Source organism: Podarcis muralis, chromosome 7, assembly GCF_964188315.1.
Source record: "Podarcis muralis chromosome 7, rPodMur119.hap1.1, whole genome shotgun sequence".
Classification (NCBI taxonomy): domain Eukaryota; kingdom Metazoa; phylum Chordata; class Lepidosauria; order Squamata; family Lacertidae; genus Podarcis; species Podarcis muralis.
The window spans coordinates 74,418,133-74,438,105 of record NC_135661.1 but is presented as its reverse complement, the minus strand read 5'-3'; the positions used below and the strand labels follow the sequence as shown (position 1 = coordinate 74,438,105).

Below are 19,973 nucleotides of genomic sequence, written 5' to 3'. Positions count from 1 at the left end.
GAGAAATAGGGCGCCCTGGATCAACCCAGAAGCTGTAAGGGCTTTTGGAATTCCAGGGCTGTCCAGGAAAATTGTGACACTTGAAGATTACATACCCTCCAGATGTCTCTACAGCGGTACCTTGGGTTACAGACGCTTCAGGTTACAGACTCCGCTAACTCAGAAATAGTACCTTGGGTTAAGAACTTTGCTTCAGGATGAGAACAGAAATCGTGCTCCGGTGGCGCAGTGGCAGCGGGAGGCCCCATTAGCTAAAGACATTTAAGGGATTCTCTGTTGGTGATCCCCTATGGTTTAGATGTACACAAGGCATTACCTCCTTTTCTTTCACATAGGAGGAGACACCTCTGCTGAGTTGATGCCTGTTGTGACACGTATAAAAACAAATGAAGTATGCTTCTTGCTTCAGAAACAATGGTTCACACTCTAAGGTAAAGGAGCACAGGCCAACACTGGTGTTCTGCTGATATATTTGCACACAAAGTGAAAGGTCCCCAGTGCTCCCTGTTCCAAAGGAAACCAACTCTGGGTCTGTTGTGGTAAGCCTGGAATTCTGCAACACTCAGGAGAGTATGGAATGCCCAACTATATTATGGCTATGAGATTTCTGCAGCACTTTCATGCTCTGCCCTCAAGCTCAACCATGTCTCCTGGAAGACATGGTGTGTCTGCTTGGAACTGCTTCAACCCTCCTATGTCAGTCTTCCCCAACCTGCCCCAGCCAGTATGGCCAATGGTCAGGTATGATGGGAGTTGTAGTCCAGAACGTTGAGAGGACATCACCAGGCTGGGAAGGTTGTCCTAGGTAGAACTAACTGTACGGTTTCAGGGTTTTCTGTGTGAAAACCAGTGTAGAATCTGGAAGCTGGTGTGCAAAGACCCTTTGTAGAGTATCACTGAACATTGGGTGGAAATTGCAGGAGGGGAGAGAGCTGTTGCATTCGGTTCTTGCTTTCAGGTTTCCCATAAGCATCTGGTTGGCCACTGTGAGAACATGATGCTGGACTAGATGGGCCACAGGCCTGACCAGCAGGTTCTTCTTATGTTCTTAATAATTAAGTGCCTCGAGAGTTTTGAGGAGAAAAGGGGCCCAGAGATTTGGAGCTTGGAAGACAAGGCCTCTCACTTCCACATCTAAACAGCCGGTGCCAAGCTTATTTACAAGGCCACATGTTTTTCCTTGCGTCACCCAGGACCATATTACATTGTCCCCTTACATATCTGGGTGTGGTTTCAGAGATGGGACAATAACCAGGATTGCTGAGGGGAAAACAAGACAGGATGTTTCTGTCTCCTGACAAAGCCCATTGTATGGTGGATGCTTTATTTATCTCTGCTGTCCTCTGCTCTGATGTTTACCGTGCACAGAGATGCAGATAATGGTTTTCCAACCTGTCTTTGCATCCAAGCCTGACAGAGGCCCCTCCTCACCACCTGGGAGGGATGAGACCACAGGCCTGCATCACAGTAATCTCCCATTGTTTTCTGTGCCTTCATTCCAAATTGCACGTTCCCTAAGGGTTCCCTGTGGAATTATCCTGCGTCTATCCCAGCGGGGAGGGAGTTTTACCCCTGAAGCAAAAACACTCGTAAGTTCAGCATGCGGCCCAATCTACGCAAGCAAACCATTCCCACCTTTAAAGCAGGTTTACAGCTACACTTTAAGCAAAAGAACAGTAATAGTCCCTATTTAAGCTGGGGGGGGGGACATTTGTGTACAGACAAAAGAAGGGAGGGCAAGTTGCTAGGCATGTATGCCGAATGGGTTGCATACCCTCCAACATTTCTCCGATGAAAATAGGGACGTTCCATTCCATAATGATAATTTTATTATTTATACCCCATACATCTTACAGGGTTGCCCCAGCCACTCTGGGCAGCTTCCAGCATTTATATTTATTTTATTGAATTTATTGAATTTATATACTGCCCTATACCCGGAGGTCTCAGGGCAGTTCACAGAAAAGATCACAATATATAAAATCAAAGTAAGAACTATAACCCAATAACACCCCTCCAAAAAAGAGCTACATTTTAAAAGGGTATAGGATGTCAATCAGGTCAGCCAAAGGCCTGGTTAAAAAGGAACGTTTTTGCCTGGCACCTAAAGGTGTATAATGAAGGCGCCAGGCAAACTTCCCTGGGGAGAGCTTTCCACAGGCGGGGAGTCACTGCAGAGAAGGCCCGTTTATATAAAAACATAATAAAACATTAAACTTTTTTTAAAAAAACTTCCCTATACAGGGCTGCCTTCAGATGCCCCAGGGGGTTGGACAAATTTATACCTTCCAACATTTGTTCAATGAAAATAGGGATGCCCTAAGGAAATGTGGGACATTCCGGGATCAAATCAGAAACTGGGACAGCTTCTCTAAATCTGGGACATCCCTGGAAAATAGGGACACTTGGAGGGTCTTGTTAAGTCGTGGGTTGACATAGCAGCCGGCACAGCGATCTCTTCAAGTAGCTCTTTATTATGGTAAGCTGGAATAGAACTGACTGCGAACAGCTCAGCCGGCCTGTATTTATAGGCAGCCGGCTGTCAACATTGTAACCACAACAGCCCAGAGTTCCCGCCTAAAATAACTGCCGCGGACCTGAGTGAAAACTATCTACAGACCTGAGTGAAAACTATATACAGTATCCCCCTGTTGGCCCAGGGTGAAACTACACTACATAACAGGTCTGAAGTTGCTTCAGTTCACTTAGTGATAGCTACCAACTTGTATGGTTGAAAGAAATAATTCCTTAGAGGAAACTATGACCACCAAAGTTGTGTAATGATGCTTTAAATGTATGCTGTAGATGAGACTTGATAAGATGAGGGAAGAGCTTGCGAAATTTTGTGTACCGTTCCTTAGTTTCATATACTACTCTTCGGTGCATAATTAAAAAGAAAGAAAACTGAAGAACTACCGTTTGTACTAACTATTGTTATTTTTGAAGAAGGAGATTGGGAGACTTTCAGCCTGACAGGAAATCAAAGAGTTGGGGACAGCGAATGAAATGTTTGTGCCATAGATATGCACAGTAGTGGGAAAGGAGGGAGAATTGGTCAAAAGAAAGCCATCCCTGTTAAAATGGTGTTCAAAATGGTACTTCAGTATAGGGAAGAGAGCTTAAAGGGTTTGGCAGGGGTCACTCCCAGTCGATACAGCTCAGGAAGAGAAAAGTGGATTGGCTAAAAGACTAAAAGTTAGGACTGACCAGAAATTTATCAGGAAACCTGAAAGGTTGCATTTAGATTAAAAAATGGGCCCTGTTAATCTCACTACAGCCTGATGGTGAAATTCAGGTGGGCTTTTTGACTGGCAGCACTGCAGTACAGTACAGTGGTACCTCGGGTTACAGACACTTCAGCTTACAGATGCTTCAGGTTACAGACTCCACTAACCCAGAAATAGTACCTCAGGTTAAGACCTTTACTTCAGGATGAGAATACAAATCGTGTTCCGGCGGTGCAGCAACAGCAGGAGGCCCCATTAGCTCAAGTGGTACCTCAGGTTAAGAACTGTTTCAGGTTAAGAACGGACCTCCGGAATGAATTATGTTCTTAACCCGAGGTACCACTGTACAATAAAATCCAAGAGGCTCCATCTGTACTGGTGGTTTTTATATCAAACCATATTATCCATGGTAATTGTTACACTACAAGTGAAATCAAAATTCTGCTAATGTTTCCATCTGTTTACAGTGGTCTTCTAAGTAACGTATATGTTTTTCCCATTCCTTTATAAAGTATTTGTCCTCTTGGTTCCTGAGCTTTCCAGTCAGATTTGCAATTTTGGCATAGTCCATCAGCTTGGTTTGCCATTCCTCTTAGTAGGGACTTTGTAACATCTCTTATACGATAATGTTTTGATGGGATTGTTTTGTGGTGTATTTTAAGTATGGATGATTATATTTGTAAACAGAGAAATCTGAGGGCTCCCTTGGACAAAAAAACAAGGACACCAGCCAGGAATACCAGAGCAAAACAGCAGCCAGTAGGCTTGGTCTTTATTGAAGACTGTCGCGACAGGACTCCCACCTGCCACAAGGTGGAACAAGATGGAAGCCCTGAACAAAAGAAGACCCAACTTTTATTAGCTACTAATCCCCCATGCTACACCCCTAAGACTACATCATAACTACATCATGACTATATCATTGACACATCACAAAGAGGACGGGTTTCAGGGAGGAGTTGTGGTGGTAACCTGAGTGTCTTGTCACCTGTCCGGTTCCTCCTTTCCCCCTCCCCATGATTACATTCCTGAGGACAAAGAGGAGTTCACTGTTTCCTGCCCCCCAGAGGGAAGGGCTGGTCACTGTCCTTTGTTTCAGTCCATAGTGAATCCACTTTGTGAGTGTAATGATCTTCTGTCTAGAACCATCAAGGTTGGCATGCCAACTGAGTAGGGCTTGCTGCAGATGTGTTGGTACGCTTGGGGATTATGGCTGCCTTGTGTCAAGTCTCCCCCCTTTGATAGTCCTTCCTTCATGGTGTAAAATAAAAGTGGAACGGTACAGATCCGATGTACGGCTGATTTTCTATTAATTTATAACAGAAGCGTCGTGTATGTCGTGTGTGAATATATGTGTGTGTGTCGTGTTTGTACAAACTGAATGATTCGGGGGGGGGGGTTCCTGCAACATGTTTTAAAGGTTGTGTGATTGGCTTTGGTATTTTACGAACCACTTAGAAGCCTACTTAGTGGCAAGCTGTTGTTGCTAGTTCTTTTTTTCCTCAGGCTCCCCACAAAGTGCGGTTTGCTCACCTGCTGAAGACAGCAATAGCTGTGACCTTTGCATCTTTCCGTTCTCCCTCAGCCCACTGCTTCCTTCGTGCACTAAGGCGAACTAACATTTCATTCGAGCCAAAATTTCCCAGAAGGGACTTTTCCAGGGATTTTCTTTTTCCCCTGCCCACCCACAAACTGCTAAAGATTTCCACCTCCCTCCAGAGAATATCATAGGAAGGTAGGAAGCTGCCTTGATCCAAGTCAGGTCATTCAGTTTGACCCCAGTAGGTCTGCAAACTTTTCTCTCCCTGGAATAGAGGCAGAAGTTCAACTGCTGCAACTGGTCCCCTGTTGAATTCCAGGGCTTACGTCCCTCCACCACGACCCTGGCCCCTCTTTGTCTAGCTTCCTCGCTCCTAAAACACTCATGTTTGTGTGAGGGGGTCTGTCAGATCTCTTTCCACAGTTCCGTTTAGTGCTGCAGCTAAAAATAACAGTCCTGGAAGCCTTCCCATTTCCTGCAAAGCTGCACCCCCTTTGCAGCGCCTTCCTCTAAGCTGCGTCCCTCTTTGCAATGATAGCTCTGTTGTGAGCCAGTAGAGTCTTCTGGGAAAGAGAAGACAGAGTCCGAGGTCGTCATGTAAACTGTTTAGCTTCAGTGTCTCTCTTTGGAGGAGACAAGGTGACTGACAGATCAGGAAGTGGGATCTAGCAGTCAGAGATGAGGTGGGGCTGATCTGCAAGGGAATTGCATACTGATCTTGGAAAGGGGAGTAAAGTCGATGAAGCCTAGGAGTCAGGGAGGGTCCTAAGTTTTATTTCAGGCTCCAGCATCATGCAGAAACATGACAGTTGTCAGCTGGCATCTGTCCGAGCCAGACAGACTATGTTCCCTGGCTTGCGGCCAGCTTTACATTTACTCAAAGAAGAAACACACACACACACACACACACACACCAGTCTCCAGGATCCAGCTGCTAATGCTTGACTTCTGCTTCTTGGAAGCGGCAACAGCAGAGATCATTCCATCTGTAACTAAAGGGTTAGTGTTCAAGTCAACTAGCCAAGAAGGGTACAGGTGGAAATGTTGCTTAGCAACCAGACCCAGTGGCATGATGTTTGCTGAGACAATACACACCCTGATTGGCCGTGTAGTTTGGAGGTAGTTTTCCTCTGCGTGTTTGATTCAATGTCTCCCTGCTATGTAGAAGGCCTGAAATAAAAAATAAAAAAGCCTCTCTGTTTATTTTTCCGCATACACTGCTTTTGTTCGTTTTCCTCCCTAAAGTGTGAGCAGTATTTATTTTCTCTCTGGACTCAGCATTATTTATGTGACTCTTGCAAACGCTGCTGTGGTCTTCCTTCTGTCCATAAATTCTCAGCAAATGGGGGTGTTGGGGTGGGCAAAATCCCTCTTCCGGAGCCAATATTTGTTTTTCAGGAATCCCCCATTGGTCAAATGGGCATCTCATTCAAAAGCACAGAGAGGTTTCAGTCTATGAAGAGACCAGGCATTTCCTAACCTAACGGTTAGCTCACTGTGATGAGACTTCAGTCCTATCACCCTGGGCTATAAATATACAATCTGCCTGGCAAAGAAATGTTGAGCTAACAGCATTAAGGATCAAGCATAACTTATTCAAGTGACTATATTCTTTCTAAGTAACTCTGCATGCATATGAGAGAGTTTGAGGAGAACAGGAAAGTTTTTAGGGTAAACCCTCCCTAGCATAGCGTGAGAGTTGAAACAATGCTCTAAACCACAACAGCCAGAAGATAGCATATGCGTACTTCCTTCTCTCTCATGAATACACTATTTTTTATTTTATTTTTTTTAAAAAAGTCCTTTCTTATGGCAGGGGAACTGAAAATTGCAAAACATTTGCACAAAATATCAATTTATCAGCCAGATTCAAAATCTGGTATGACCCGGGTCTTCTCTGTAAAGCACTGGACAAACCGACTGGCACAAGAGATCTGGATTTCACTGAATAATAATGAAAAGATGTGTTTGGGTCTGTTATTGGGGGGAAATCCTCATTCTCCACTGGCACAGGCTATTAAAACCCCTCGATAATCACTGCCAAGTCCAGGGGTTCAAATAACCCTTCGTTCCCATATCAGAGGATATTTCAACATGTGTGCTAATTAGCCTCATGCTGTTATGCTACATGCACCTCAGCCCAGCTGCCTTCCTCTTTGTGCTGTAAACCCACATCCCATTTTTATTGGTTTGGTTTGTTGCATGAGTGGTGGCTCAGGGTGGCTGAATGCAAATGTTGTGGAGTTAATGAAAGAAACAGTTGCAAAAGGATCTGAGACAAACCCAGACAGGAGTTCATTCTAGAATGGGATAACTTCAAGAACTACTTGAAAAATAGCTGTAATATAAGCACGGTAGTTGCCTTTGAAAGATTTCTGTAAATGATATATATAATGGAAAATGACATTAAAATAGAAAAGAGAATTTTTACCAAATAATGACAAATTAAAGTAATGTGTTTTATTACAAAGGGAAATATGGAGAGAATGGGTGGTCTTATGTTTGGGTAGAAAACACATAGTTGAAATTATATGTACTGTCGTTTTCTTTGTGAGCATAGATATCCTTATTGGCCTGACTGAAATGAAGATAACTACGTGTCGTATATACAGTGGCACCTCAGGTTAAGAACTTAATTCATTCTGGAGGTCCGTTCTTAACCTGAAACTGTTCTTAACCTGAGAAACCACTTTAGCTAATGGGGCCTCCTGCTGCCGCTGCCGCCACGCCGCTGCTGCACAAGTGAAGTCAAATGGGCCTTAGAAAGCACTGCTAATAACAAGACCAGTGGAAGGGATGATATTCCAGCTGAAGTATTTAAATTTTAAAAAGATGATACTGTTAAGGTACTACACTCAATATGCCAGCAAGTTTGGAAAACTCAGCAGTGGCCAGAGGATTGGAGAAGATCAGTCTACATTCCAATCCCAAAGAAGGGCAGTGCCAAATAATGCTCCAACTACCGCACAATTTCACTCATTTCACACGCTAGCAAGGTTATGCTTAAAATTCTACAAGGAAGGCTCAAGCAGTATGTGGACCGAGAACTCCTAGAAGTGCAAGCTGGATTTTGAAGGGGCAGAGGAACCAGAGGCCAAATTGCAAACATGCGCTGGATTATGGAGAAAGCTAGAGAGCTCCAGAAAGACATCTACTTCTGTTTCATTGACTACGCAAAAGCATTTGACTGTGTCAACCACAGCAAACTATGGCAAGTTCTTAAAGAAATGGGAGTGCCTGATCACCTCATCTGTCTCCTGATAAATCTCTATGTGGGACAAGAAGCTACAGTTAGAACTGGATATGGAACAACTGATTTGGTTCAAAACTGGGAAAGGAGTACGGCAGGCTGTATATTGTCTCCCTGCTTATTTAACTTATACAGTGGATGCTCAGGTTACGAACGTGATCTGTCCGGGAGGCACATTCGCAACCCGCAGCATTCGCAACCTGAAGTGCCATGTCTGTGCACACGTGGGTTGCGATCCGGTGTTTCTGTGCATGCGTGAGCGCCGAAACCTGGAAGTAACCCATTCCGGTACTTCTGGGTTTGGCGCAGTGTGCAACCCGAAAACGTGCAACCTGAAGCGTCTGTAACCCGAGGTATGACTGTATGCAGAATTCATCATGCAAAAGGCTGGACTGAATGAATCCCAAACTGGAATTAAGATTGCCAGAAGAAATATCAACAACCTCAGATATGCAGATGACACAACCTTGATGGCAGAAAGTGAGGAGGAATTAAAGAACCTTTTAATGAGGGTGAAAGAGGAGAGCACAAAATATGGTCTGAAGCTCAACATCAAAAAAACTAAAATCATGGCCACTGGTCCCATCACCTCCTGGCAATTAGAAGGGGAAGAAATGGAGGCAGCTTCCAGGCCGTTAACTGCAACACCCTTCCCCAACCTGGTGCCCACCATATGTCCGCATCTCCCATCACCCCAGACTATTAACTATGCTGGCTTGGGTTTATGGGAGCTGTAGTTCAAAAAGGCTGGGCTAAGATTGCTCAACAGGACTCGTCCCTGCCATGCCTTGATTGAGAAATTAATCTCTTGCTGCTACATGTTTTCTTAACCTCACTGGTTAAACAAATCTCTGATCGTTTATCTGGGTTAAGAGCCCAGCAAAAAGCACAGATTATGGGAGATGGTGAAAGAAAGCTAAAGACAGCTCGGTCCTTCTGAGCTTTCCCCCCTCTTCCTCCTAAAATTGACACACACACACACTCACACACAAAAACCACGAGTCCTTGCAGAGAAATGTGTCGTTGCAAGTTACAAGCAGGTGCTGGAGAAACAGCCTCAAACCTAGGTACGCACCTTGTAAATACAGCATGAACTTGAATGTAAACAGTGGGGTTGAACTCAAGGGACCATGAACTCTACGTTTGGCAGGACAAAAAGCAGCGTGGGTTTCTTTGCAAAGGACGTTTATTTAATTATTGTATTTTTATCTCGGCCTTCATGCAAAGGGAAGAGATAAGGAGAGAAATGCAAGGTTGTTTGCATTTTGATGAGAAACAATCTGATTTGCACTTTTCAAACCAAAGCATGAACATACAGTTCAAAGCATAAACATACAGTTACCCTATGAAATTCAGACGTCTCCAAATTATCAACAGGTCAAGGTTTTCTGGGTAGGGCAGGTGCTTGAAGTCTAAAGTGAGCAGAGCTGTGCTATCAAAGGATTATTAAAAGGAACAAAAATGGAAGTGAAGATGAAATGATTTACAAACACCATATCCTTTGCTTCGAAAAGAAAAGCTTCAAAGTGCAAGCAGAGGCTTGGTCTTCAAATATCATCCACCAGACTTTAGAATATATCTCTGTCTCAAGCTACCCAGGCCCCAGAATGCAATAGTAAAATTCAGATACATTAGAATGGACTGTGCCTCTTTAGTCTACAGATCATATTTTTGAAACAAAACAATGCAAAAAAACTCCATACAAATAGAAGACCACCATGGCAATCCGAGGACTCTTCGTGCCAGACTGGAGCGGTGAGGTGTCGAATCTTTGCCCAGCCATCAGGCGATGCTGCACTTTGAAGGCCTGACTGCTAGGACTTCAAAGCACAGCGAGGGGCTCTTTGAAAGCCCTTTTGCAAACAGCCCTGCACTGCTCATTAAATGGCAAGTTTTCAGAGGTCTAAAGAACAGCACAGGTCTATTTGCAAAAGGGCTTTTAAACGCTTCTTGGTGCCCTTTGAACCTCTGGTTTTCAAAACACCCAGTAGCACTAAACCCTGCCCTCCTGCACATGATGGACAGGGGGGTGTGGTTTGAGGGGAAATGGCCTCTTTTGCCAGGTTAGAGCCCCTCATGGGTCAAGACTGACTGAGCCACATGCCAGAGGGTCCCTGCCCACCCATGTAGTAAATTGTCTCAGCTCTGAGATGGAGGGAGACATTGGATGGATGTCCTCGTTTGGAATTTGAACCGTTTTGGGAAACATACTGAGAAATCAAGTTAGTTGGAACAGGGCCTGCTAATAGTTAACAGAAGTTCACTAGAGAGCACTACAGCAATGTCGATGGATTTCTGTCGGGACGTTGACCATCTGTTGTACACACAAATCCAGGGGTAGCAAAAACCCAGCTCATTCAGCTCCTTCAGAGTATCAGATTTATAACCACGATGCTCCCACCAGCACTGGCTACCACCGAGCTCAGGGAGAAGGGTGAGCCGGCGCTTGTCTTGAGCAGAGGCAGCTGTGAAGGAGCATCCTGTTGCCTCTCCATGGACACTCTGTGGCCACCATTGCTGGCCTCCTCCCTTGGGGCAGCTTGTAGCAGTTGCAGCTTGGAGAGCAGGTAAGCAAGAGGAGAGGCAGCGGCTGCCAAGGCCCAACCCCGCCTTATGTGCCAGCTCTGAGGGGCAGGCAGAGGGCAGGGTTGCCCTGGATGGGAAGAAAGTGGACGTAGAGCAGAGTCAAGGAGCCTTGATTTAAACAAAAAAATACAGTAGACACTCGGGTTGCGAACGTGATCTGTGCCATAAGCATGTTCACAACCCACAGTGTTTGCAACCCGCAGCGCCGCATGTGCATGCGCAGGGGTCACAATTTGGTGCTTCTGTGCATGCGCAAAGCACGATTTAGCGCTTCTCCGCATGCGCAAGCGCCGAAACCCAGAAGCAACCAGTTCTAGTACTTCTGGGTTTGGCGCAGTGCGCAACCCGAAATCGCACAACCCGAAGCGTCTGTAACCCAAGACTGTACATTGTATGTCAGTGTCTAATCTTGCCCCTTTCTAAAATTTATTTATTGGTGTGTGTTTTTCTTTTTTAAAAAATCTACCAAAGAATCAAATCAAATTGGGATTAAGAGGCTTCATTGGAACAGTGGGGGGCAGGTGACCTCTTGGTGAAGTGGGGGGTGGCATTCGCCCTTCTAATAGGAAATGCTTGGGGGACACACACAAAAATGGGGTGTCAAGGAGGGTCCGGGGGGTGAGAAATGTCACTACTTTCATCTGAGAAATGTTGGAGGGTATGATCTCCATTCATTATTATTTTTTAACCACTGTAAATATGGAGACCAAATAAGGTCTGCTTAATAAATCGTTTCAAACAGACCAGTCCAGTTGGGTTGGATTATATGAACCTGGGGCCCAGATTCAGCATTCATGAAATCCAGCACAACATTTGCACCAGCAGAAGTGGGTTGTCCCACAGGAAGTACTGGGGCTACAGCAATCGGCTGTGCAACCAACCACAAAAACTGTGGTGGCTTCCTGAATCTTTCCTTGCACGAACCATTCTGCTAGCACAACCAGCACACCATGAAGGGACTTTAACTTAGCATGACAATGAACTCCTCCCATGATTATAGCATCTTAAAGTCACCATAAAGCAAACTGTCTGTCATTAAAGCATGTCAACAGTAATATAACCTGCAGCCACTATATGGCAGTACAAATGGGACAAAAGCTAACAAAGTATATACGTCATAGAGCCTACAAATCTACAGTGCACACAGTTAATGTATTACTTTAACCTTCATATCAAATGAAACAGTATTTGTTAAAATAAGTAGACCTACAGGCCACACACAGGAGAAAGTCATTTGGATGATCCAGAAACACAGGCCCCACACACACGGCAGTAATCAATCCACATTTATTGTCCACCCTAAAAGTTTCAGATACTAGACAGAAAATTTTGAAAGCAGTTCTTTCTTCAGTCTCTACATTGCTGGGTTAAAGGTTCTTCAAGCCATGAAGACAAGGGTGAACTTTCCCAGAGTGGAGATGGAATAAAGTAGATGGGGTGTGTACTAAAATGCTGGTGAGGATTTTATTTTTTTAAAGTAAATTGATATGGAAATAACCAATCAATCATGTTATTTGTATGCCACCTTTCCAAGGTTAAAACCATGCTCAATGCAGCATACAATGAATTTAAAAATTACATAATTATAGACATAACAAAATATGCCATAAACAATAAAGACATCAAAAAGTACATAACCAAACTGAACCAATTCCACATAAATCATAAGAAAATCTAAAATGAAAATGAGAAACTGAGTGAAATCACAACTGACAGATTCACTCATCCTTAATCTCAATGCATGTGCATGGACACTATCCTCTCATGGAGTGCCTGCCCACTGTCTCGCCAGAGGGTACATGCTCTGGTCATCTCCTGCTTGGACTACTGCAATGTGCTCTTTGTGGGGCTACCTTTGAAGGCGACTCAGAAACTACAATTAATCCAGATTTCAGCTGCCAGACTGGTGACTGGGAGCAGCTGCCAGGACCATACAACACTAAAAGAACTACATTGGCTCCCAGTACAATTCAACATGCCGGTATTGACCTTTAAAGCCCTAAACAGCTTTGGCTCTGTATAGCTGAGAAAGCATCTCCATCCCCATCGTTTAGCCCGGACACTGAGGTCCAGCTCCAATGGCCTTCTGGTGGTTCCCTCATTGCGAGAAGTGAAGTTGCAGGGAACCAGGCAGAGAGCCTTCTCTATAGTGGCGCCCACCCTGCAGAATGCCCTCCCATCAGAAGTCAAAGAGATAAATATGTGGCCTTCTGTAGACATCCGAAGGCAGCCTTGTATTGGGAAGTTTTTTATGTGTGATGTTCTGTTGTGTTTTTGTATGTTTTGTAGGAAGCCACCCAGAGTGGCTGGGGCAACCCGATAAGATGGACGGGGTACAGAAAATAATTTTTTGTTACTGCTGATGCTGCTGTTATTTCATACCTTGCTAAAAGACCATTTTGAGCAGTTGATATTGTAGGACAATTATTATTATTTTCTCCTAGGAAAAGAATTGCTCCTCCTTTGGTATTTTTCAATCAATGGAGGGCAGGGTTATCGAATAGTCAAGTAATACAGAAAGTGGTGAAGAGCCTTTCATTGCTCTGAAATGTGTTTTTATTTATTTTTAATTGTCTTCTTTTAGCATCATAGTAATTCTTACTATGCGCTGGATTATGGAGAAAGCTAGAGAGTTCCAGAAAGACATCTACTTCTGCTTCATTGACTATGCAAAAGCCTTTGACTGTGTCGACCACAGCAAACTATGGCAAGTTCTTAAAGAAATGGGAGTGCCTGATCACCTCATCTGTCTCCTGAGAAATCTCTATGTGAATCCCAAACCGGAATTAAGATTGCCGGAAGAAATATCAACAACCTCAGATATGCAGATGACACAACCTTGATGGCAGAAAGTGAGGAGGAATTAAAGAACCTTTTAATGAGGATGAAAGAGGAGAGAGCAAAATATGGTCTGAAGCTCAACATCAAAAAAACGAAGATCATGGCCACTGGTCCCATCACCTCCTGGCAAATAGAAGGGGAAGAAATGGAGGCAGTGAGAGATTTTACTTTCTTGGGCTCCATGATCACTGCAGATGGTGACAGCAGTCACGAAATTAAAAGAGGCCTGCTCCTTGGGAGAAAGGTGATGGCACACCTAGACAGCGTCTTAAAAAGCAGAGACATCACCTTGCCAACAAAGGTCCGTACAGTTAAAGCCATGGTTTTCCCAGTAGTGATGTATGGAAGTGAGAGCTGGACCATAAAGAAGGCTGATCGCCGAAGAATTGATGCTTTTGAATTATGGTGCTGGGGGAGACTCTTGAGAGTCCCATGGACTGCAAGAAGATCAAACGTATCCATTCTTAAGGAAATCGGCCCTGAGTGCTCACTGGAAGGACAGATCCTGAAGCTGAGGCTCCAATATTTTGGCCACCTCATGAGAAGAGAAGACTCCCTGGAAAAGACCTTGGTGTTGGGAAAGATTGAGGGCACAAGAAGAAGGGGACGACAGAGGACAAGATGGTTGGACAGTGTTCTCGAAGCTACAAACATGAGTCTGACCAAACTGCGGGAGGCAGTGGAAGGCAGGAGTGCCTGGCGTGCTCTGGTCCATGGGGTCACGAAGAGTCGGACACGACTAAACGACTAAACGACTAAACAACAACAACAACAATTGTTACCGTTATTAATTACATTGATATACAACCTTTTCCAAGGACATTTTATCATATGTGGTGGGACTGTAATGTAATTTTAAAAAATTGAGAAATGATATACAATGAATTGAAGAAAATGTTCCATCTAACATTTGTTAAAAAACCCAAAGCATTTCTGTTAGGGATTGTAGGGAAAGACCTGCCAAAGAAGTTGAAAAACATCTTTATGTATGCGACAACGGCGGCCAGAGTCTTAATAGCACAAGGATGGAAGACTGAGGAAACCCCGACTAAAGAACTATGGCAAGAGAAATTGATGGACTATGCAGAATTGGCAAAACTGACACATAAATTACGAGACAAGGATAACAGTGACTTTAAAGATGAATGGGAACCTTTTACCAAGTACTTAAAGACGCAACAAAGTGAACTGGACTTCTTGGCAGGTTTTGAATAAACACTCACAAACTTTTTATTGATAACAACCAGTTAGACAAATGAAGGATCCACACAACTTTGTAACATGCAGAGAATAGCTTTTATAGAGAAACCACAGATTGGAACGGAGGGAAGTCGGAGGGGGGGAGGGGGGTTGTTTTATGGGAGGGAGGGGAGGGGGGAAATGGGGGGAAATTAAGCATGATGTGAGTTCAAGATAATATGTTTTGTTTAAATTCCGAATAAAAAATTAATGAAAAAAGGGGGGGGGGGAGATATACAGTGGCACCTCAGGTTACATACGCTTCAGGTTACATACGCTTCAGGTTACAGACTCCGCTAACCCAGAAATAGTGCTTCAGATTAAGAACTTTGCTTCAGGATAAGAACAGAAATCGTGCTCCTGCGGCGCGGCAGCAGCAGGAGGCCCCATTAGCTAAAGTGGTGCTTCAGGTTAAGAACAGTTTCAGGTTAAGAATGGAACTCCAGAACGAATTAAGTACTTAACCCGAGGTACCACTGTACAACCTTTTCCTCCAAGAAGTTCAAGAGGGTGGAAATGTTTCTCCACCTCTCACAACAACCCTGTGAGGTAGCTTAGGCTGAGAGACAATGGCTGGCCCAAGGTCACCTCACTGACGGGAACTGCTTTCCTGTTTCAACCGAGTAACCGCACTCGGTAGCTGCCGGCCTCCTTGGATTATTCATTACCTAACCCCTCATTCTACCCACTTCCCTTCCAGATAGTGAGAAACAGGAAAGTCACCAAATCAAAGAGCCCGAGTGATACCCAAGAGTCCGTTGAGCAAAGAAGAAGAAGACCTGCAAAAGGCAAGCATCCCGGAGGAAGAAGATTCAGAGTGGTTGGTCAGGTACCACAACAGCAGGAAGGCAAAGTGCAGGGAAGGAATTGAAGGTACCACCTGAGAGAGAGAGAGACGGAGAGACAGCAGGTCACCCATCAGCTCATCGGGGCAGCCAGAACAGAAAAAGCGTGGAGGATGGAGAAAGGAGAAGAAACTCTTGTTGCAGAACTGCAAAGTGGGATAGAAGGAGGAGAGCAGGCGAACACCATGAGCAATGAGAAGCCACCTATTCTCCCATCTGGAGAAGAACCCTCACAAGTGTTCGATCCACTGATCCCTCCTGCTGGGCCAGCGCCACCCATGGATTATGGGGCACCCCGCATGGGCTATGGGGCATCTCCCCCTTTCCAACCCCCATACCCAGTTTATTATGCCCCACCCGGTGCAGGGTCCACAGAAGATCCCGTCCTTCAGCCACCACAGACCATCACCATCACACCTGTACAACCCTGCAATGAACCCGATCACCTGGGCTACTCCATATTTGCCATGCTCTGCTGCTGCCTACCCCTTGGTATTGCTGCCTTGGTTTACTCTATACAGGTGAGTGTGCAAGAAAGAGGGAGGGAAGGAGGGAGGGAAACCGTGTTATGGGTACAAGGGGATTCCCTCATGATAAAATATCCAGGCAAACAGTTAAGCTTTAGTTTTTACTAAATTCAAGCTTGTTTCCGTTTAGGTGAGTCAGAGCCTTCCATTCCCAGAGGGAGCAAGCTCCCCGCATTGTCCTCAGTCAGTTGTCCATTCCTCGGCAGGGGGGGGGGGTCATTATCTTTGATGAACCAAAATCCTCACTTGCCAACCCCTGATCTACACCCCTTATGACATTATACAATGATGCATTGTATTATATTTTCCAATCATGCAGAGACAATGTAAAACAAAAGCCAAAGCAAACATTGAGGTAATAATGAAATAATAATAATAATAATAATAATAATAATAATAATAATAATAATAATAATAATGGTTGCTATGTTGAACTTATCTAGATAAAGATCTCGAAGTATATGGATTTGATTGCCCTTGTTATACGAGTTCCTAATGAAAAGGCCCATTTTTCAGCAAAGTAGTCATAGTTCTGTCTGCCTCCTGTCACCCAAATCAGATTAGTCCTTTTCACCATCGAGGCTGTGTACCAGACTTCAATCAGCTAATTTTTCGAGGTCAGCAATTGAATTTCCCCCGAATTATAACCATAAGCATAAATTATGGGGATGCTTACAAGGGAGCCCAATTCCATGAGCATGAAAGGAACCCTGGCTGAGGGAGCAGATGTCCTACTTTGCATCCCAAGTCCCATCTTTAAAATATAGGAAGGAAGAGGAGGCAGTTGAAGTTGTCCTTCAGCAGTGAGCAGCTGGACAGCAGACTAAGCAGGGGTGATGCTTGAGACCCACCTTGGATGCTCCACCCTGGTCATTTTCCTTTTGCCCACACCCTTCTTTCTCTTGCTGCTGTAGCCCCCCAAATTTGCCTCAAGCAACGTCTGGCTGCCTTGAGTCCTTGGGGCATCTCCACCCCCATCGTTCTGCCCGGACACTGAGGTCCAGCTCCGAGGGCCTTCTGGCAGTTCCCTCACTGCGAGAAGCTAAGTTACAGGGAACCAGGCAGAGGGCATTATCGGTAGTGGAACGCCCTCCCACCAGATGTCAAAGAGAACAACAACTACCAGACTTTTAGAAGACATCTGAAGGCAGCCCTGTTTAGGGAAGCTTTTAATATTTGATGTATTACAGTATTTTAATATTTTTTTGGGAAGCCGCCCAGAGTGGGGAAGCCCAGCCAGATGGGCAGGGTATAAATTATTATTATTATTTATTATTATTATTATTATTATATTGTAGTATTATTGGGGCCCTCCCTGGGAGTGGGGTAGTCAAGGTTTTCTTGGCTGTGAGGAGAAGCCCAGGTCGGTACCTTCCTGGGGTCAAATCCAGCAGGGCGAGTTGTGCTGGATCATCACAGCAAAAAATGAAAAATCCATCTGCCCTCTTTGGGAGCTGCACAGATCCAGGACCAAAGACTTCCCCACCTTAAAGCCTAACTGGCTTATTGTGTGGGTGCCACAGGAAGGGCCACCATCACCAGCCTTGTGATGGGGGGCTTTCCCCCCGGAGTTGTGCAGCTTCCGCAGATGAGAGGGTGTAGGCAAGCAAACCTGGAGTTGGGATCCGGTCCAACCTCCTTCAATGGCCCAAGCTGCAGCCTGTCTCTGTCTTTCTCCTGTATCTTCTACGGTGGAAATGCTTTGGAACTGAGTGTTCAAAGCACCCTGGTGGTTCCCCGCAAGGAAGAGCCTCTTGAGGTTGGCTGCTCTGCCCTAACTCCTCTTAAGGGGGTCTCTGATCGGGGAGGGAGGCCTCTTGTGGCTGCTGCTCCCCCCACCCAGCAGCTTCCAGATTGTGAAGGAAGAGGGACAGGGCCCACACAGACGTCCAAGATTCAGCCATGGCATGAGAGGCATAGCTAGGCAAGAGGTCTAGGCTGACTCCTCCGTTCCTGGTCTTGGCAGCCCTACTGCCATCAGGAGAATGGGTGGGGTGGGGCACAGCCTCTTGAATAGCACAACAAGGTATGCAGGCCCTGGAGTGAAGGGGTAGCTCTGTGGGCTGGAACTCCTGAGAATCATAGAATCATAGAATTGTCAAGTTGGAAGGGACCCCAAGAGTCCAACCACCTGGAATGCAGAAATCTCAGTGAGGTCATACATGACAGGTGGCCATCCAACCTCTACTTAAAAACCTCCAATGAGGTCCACCACTTCTTGTGAGAGTCCATCCCATCATCAAACAGCTCAGTTTAGTCAGAATCTCCTTTCTTGTAACGTGAAGCCATTGGTTCAGGTCCTACCCTCAGGAACAGGAGAAAACAAGCTTGCTCCATCCTCCAAGCTTGGGCTTGCAAGCTTTAGGACCATTACTGGAAATCCATGTCTCTCACAGAAGGTGTGGAGATGTTGGAGATGGCACAGGTATGCCAGGTGAGCATGCGAGGCTGGAGTGCCCTTGGTACCCTTTGGGCAATGGGCCAGGCCAGAGAAGAAAGGTTATCCAGTGTGGTGGTTATCCAGAGCCAGTGTGGTGTAGTGGTTAAGAGCGGTGGACTCATAATCTGGTGAACCGGGTTCGCTTCCCTGCTCCTCCACATGCAGCTGCTGGGTGACCTTGGGCCAGACACACTTCTCTGTAGTCTCTCAGCCTCACTCACCTCACAGAGTGTTTGTTGTGGGGGAGGAAGGGAAAGGAGAATGTTAGCCGCTTTGAGACTCCTTCGGGTAGTGATAAAGTGGGATATCAAATCCAAACTCTTCTTCTTCTATCCAGTTCATCCCAGGCACTTTCACTTATCTCTCTTCCTAGACCCGAGATGCCAACCACATGGGAAGGACCGTGGTTGCAAAGCAAAAATCCAGGCAGGCACTGAAGTTGGCCCACTCAGCAGTTGGCGTGGGGATTGTATTCCTCATTACGAACATCGCACGACTGGTGCTTTTCCATGACCAGAACTGAAGATAAACTGTGCATCGTTCATATTTGTAATGCACCACACTCATTAACACACACACATACTCATGACACACTGGTTTTCAGCCTAACCTACCCCTCAGGGTTTTTGTGGGGATTCAATGGGAGGCCTGGGACGGAGGCACCGGAATGGGGTGCAAGATGCCTTGGACTCCAATGCTGCACCACAGTGGGAAACAAGACAAGGTGCAAATGCCATAAACTCTGCACTCCCCTCATTGAAAGCTTCCAGTGTAGAATAAACCAAACTTCTTAAATATACGACAGTCTCTGCTGCATCTTGATTCTCAACCGTGGCTCAGCGTCTGGAACCCCTGATATCTTGCTACCGCCCAGCAGAGCGGGGGGACGGGGGGCACAACCTTTGTAGCTATATAAGCAGCCCTTGAAGATGCATTTAAAAAAAAACTATTAAATTTTCTGTTTTACATTTTAGAATATTCATTTTTACATCCTTAAGATAGCATTGGCTTCCCTTCTTCTCTTTCCGTGGTTCATTTTACATATCATAAATCCCTGCATATTTTACAGAAACTATACCATTCAGTATTCCATTATTATGTACATCATAACTTATTTACACAGTTGAATTTATCTTAGCGCTGCCAGCATTTTCAGCTTTGCACAGTTATTTCCCATATATTCAATAAACATTTTCCAATCTTCTCTAAACGTATGTTCTTCTTGTTCTCTTATTCTATACGTTAAGTCTGCAAGCTGCGCATATTCTGTCAACTGAAGTTGCCACCCTTCTTTGGTCGGGACCTCGCTCGTTTTCCATTTGGGGGCTAACAAAACATGGGCCGCAGTAGTGGCATACATGCAATACATGTTTATTCACTCCAATGAATTCCTAATTCTGCACCAGTGTCAAATTGACCCATACTTTGCTTTCCTTTTAAAATATCTCAGTGCCGTTCTCCTTCTTCTGCCAGCAAGG

The 19,973-nt window shown here is 45.1% G+C and overlaps 1 protein-coding gene across 1 annotated transcript; it reads left to right on the top strand.

Annotated features, from left to right (window-relative positions):
* The first annotated feature begins 10,214 nt into the window (after positions 1–10,214).
* LOC144328473 (uncharacterized) lies at positions 10,215–19,705 on the top strand. The gene is made up of 3 exons (XM_077932131.1): positions 10,215–10,584; positions 15,384–16,049; positions 18,869–19,705. The coding sequence occupies exons 2-3, from the start codon at positions 15,642–15,644 to the stop codon at positions 19,016–19,018; spliced, it is 558 nt and encodes a 185-aa protein (XP_077788257.1). The 5' UTR covers positions 10,215–10,584; positions 15,384–15,641; the 3' UTR covers positions 19,019–19,705.
* The last annotated feature ends 268 nt before the right edge of the window (positions 19,706–19,973 follow it).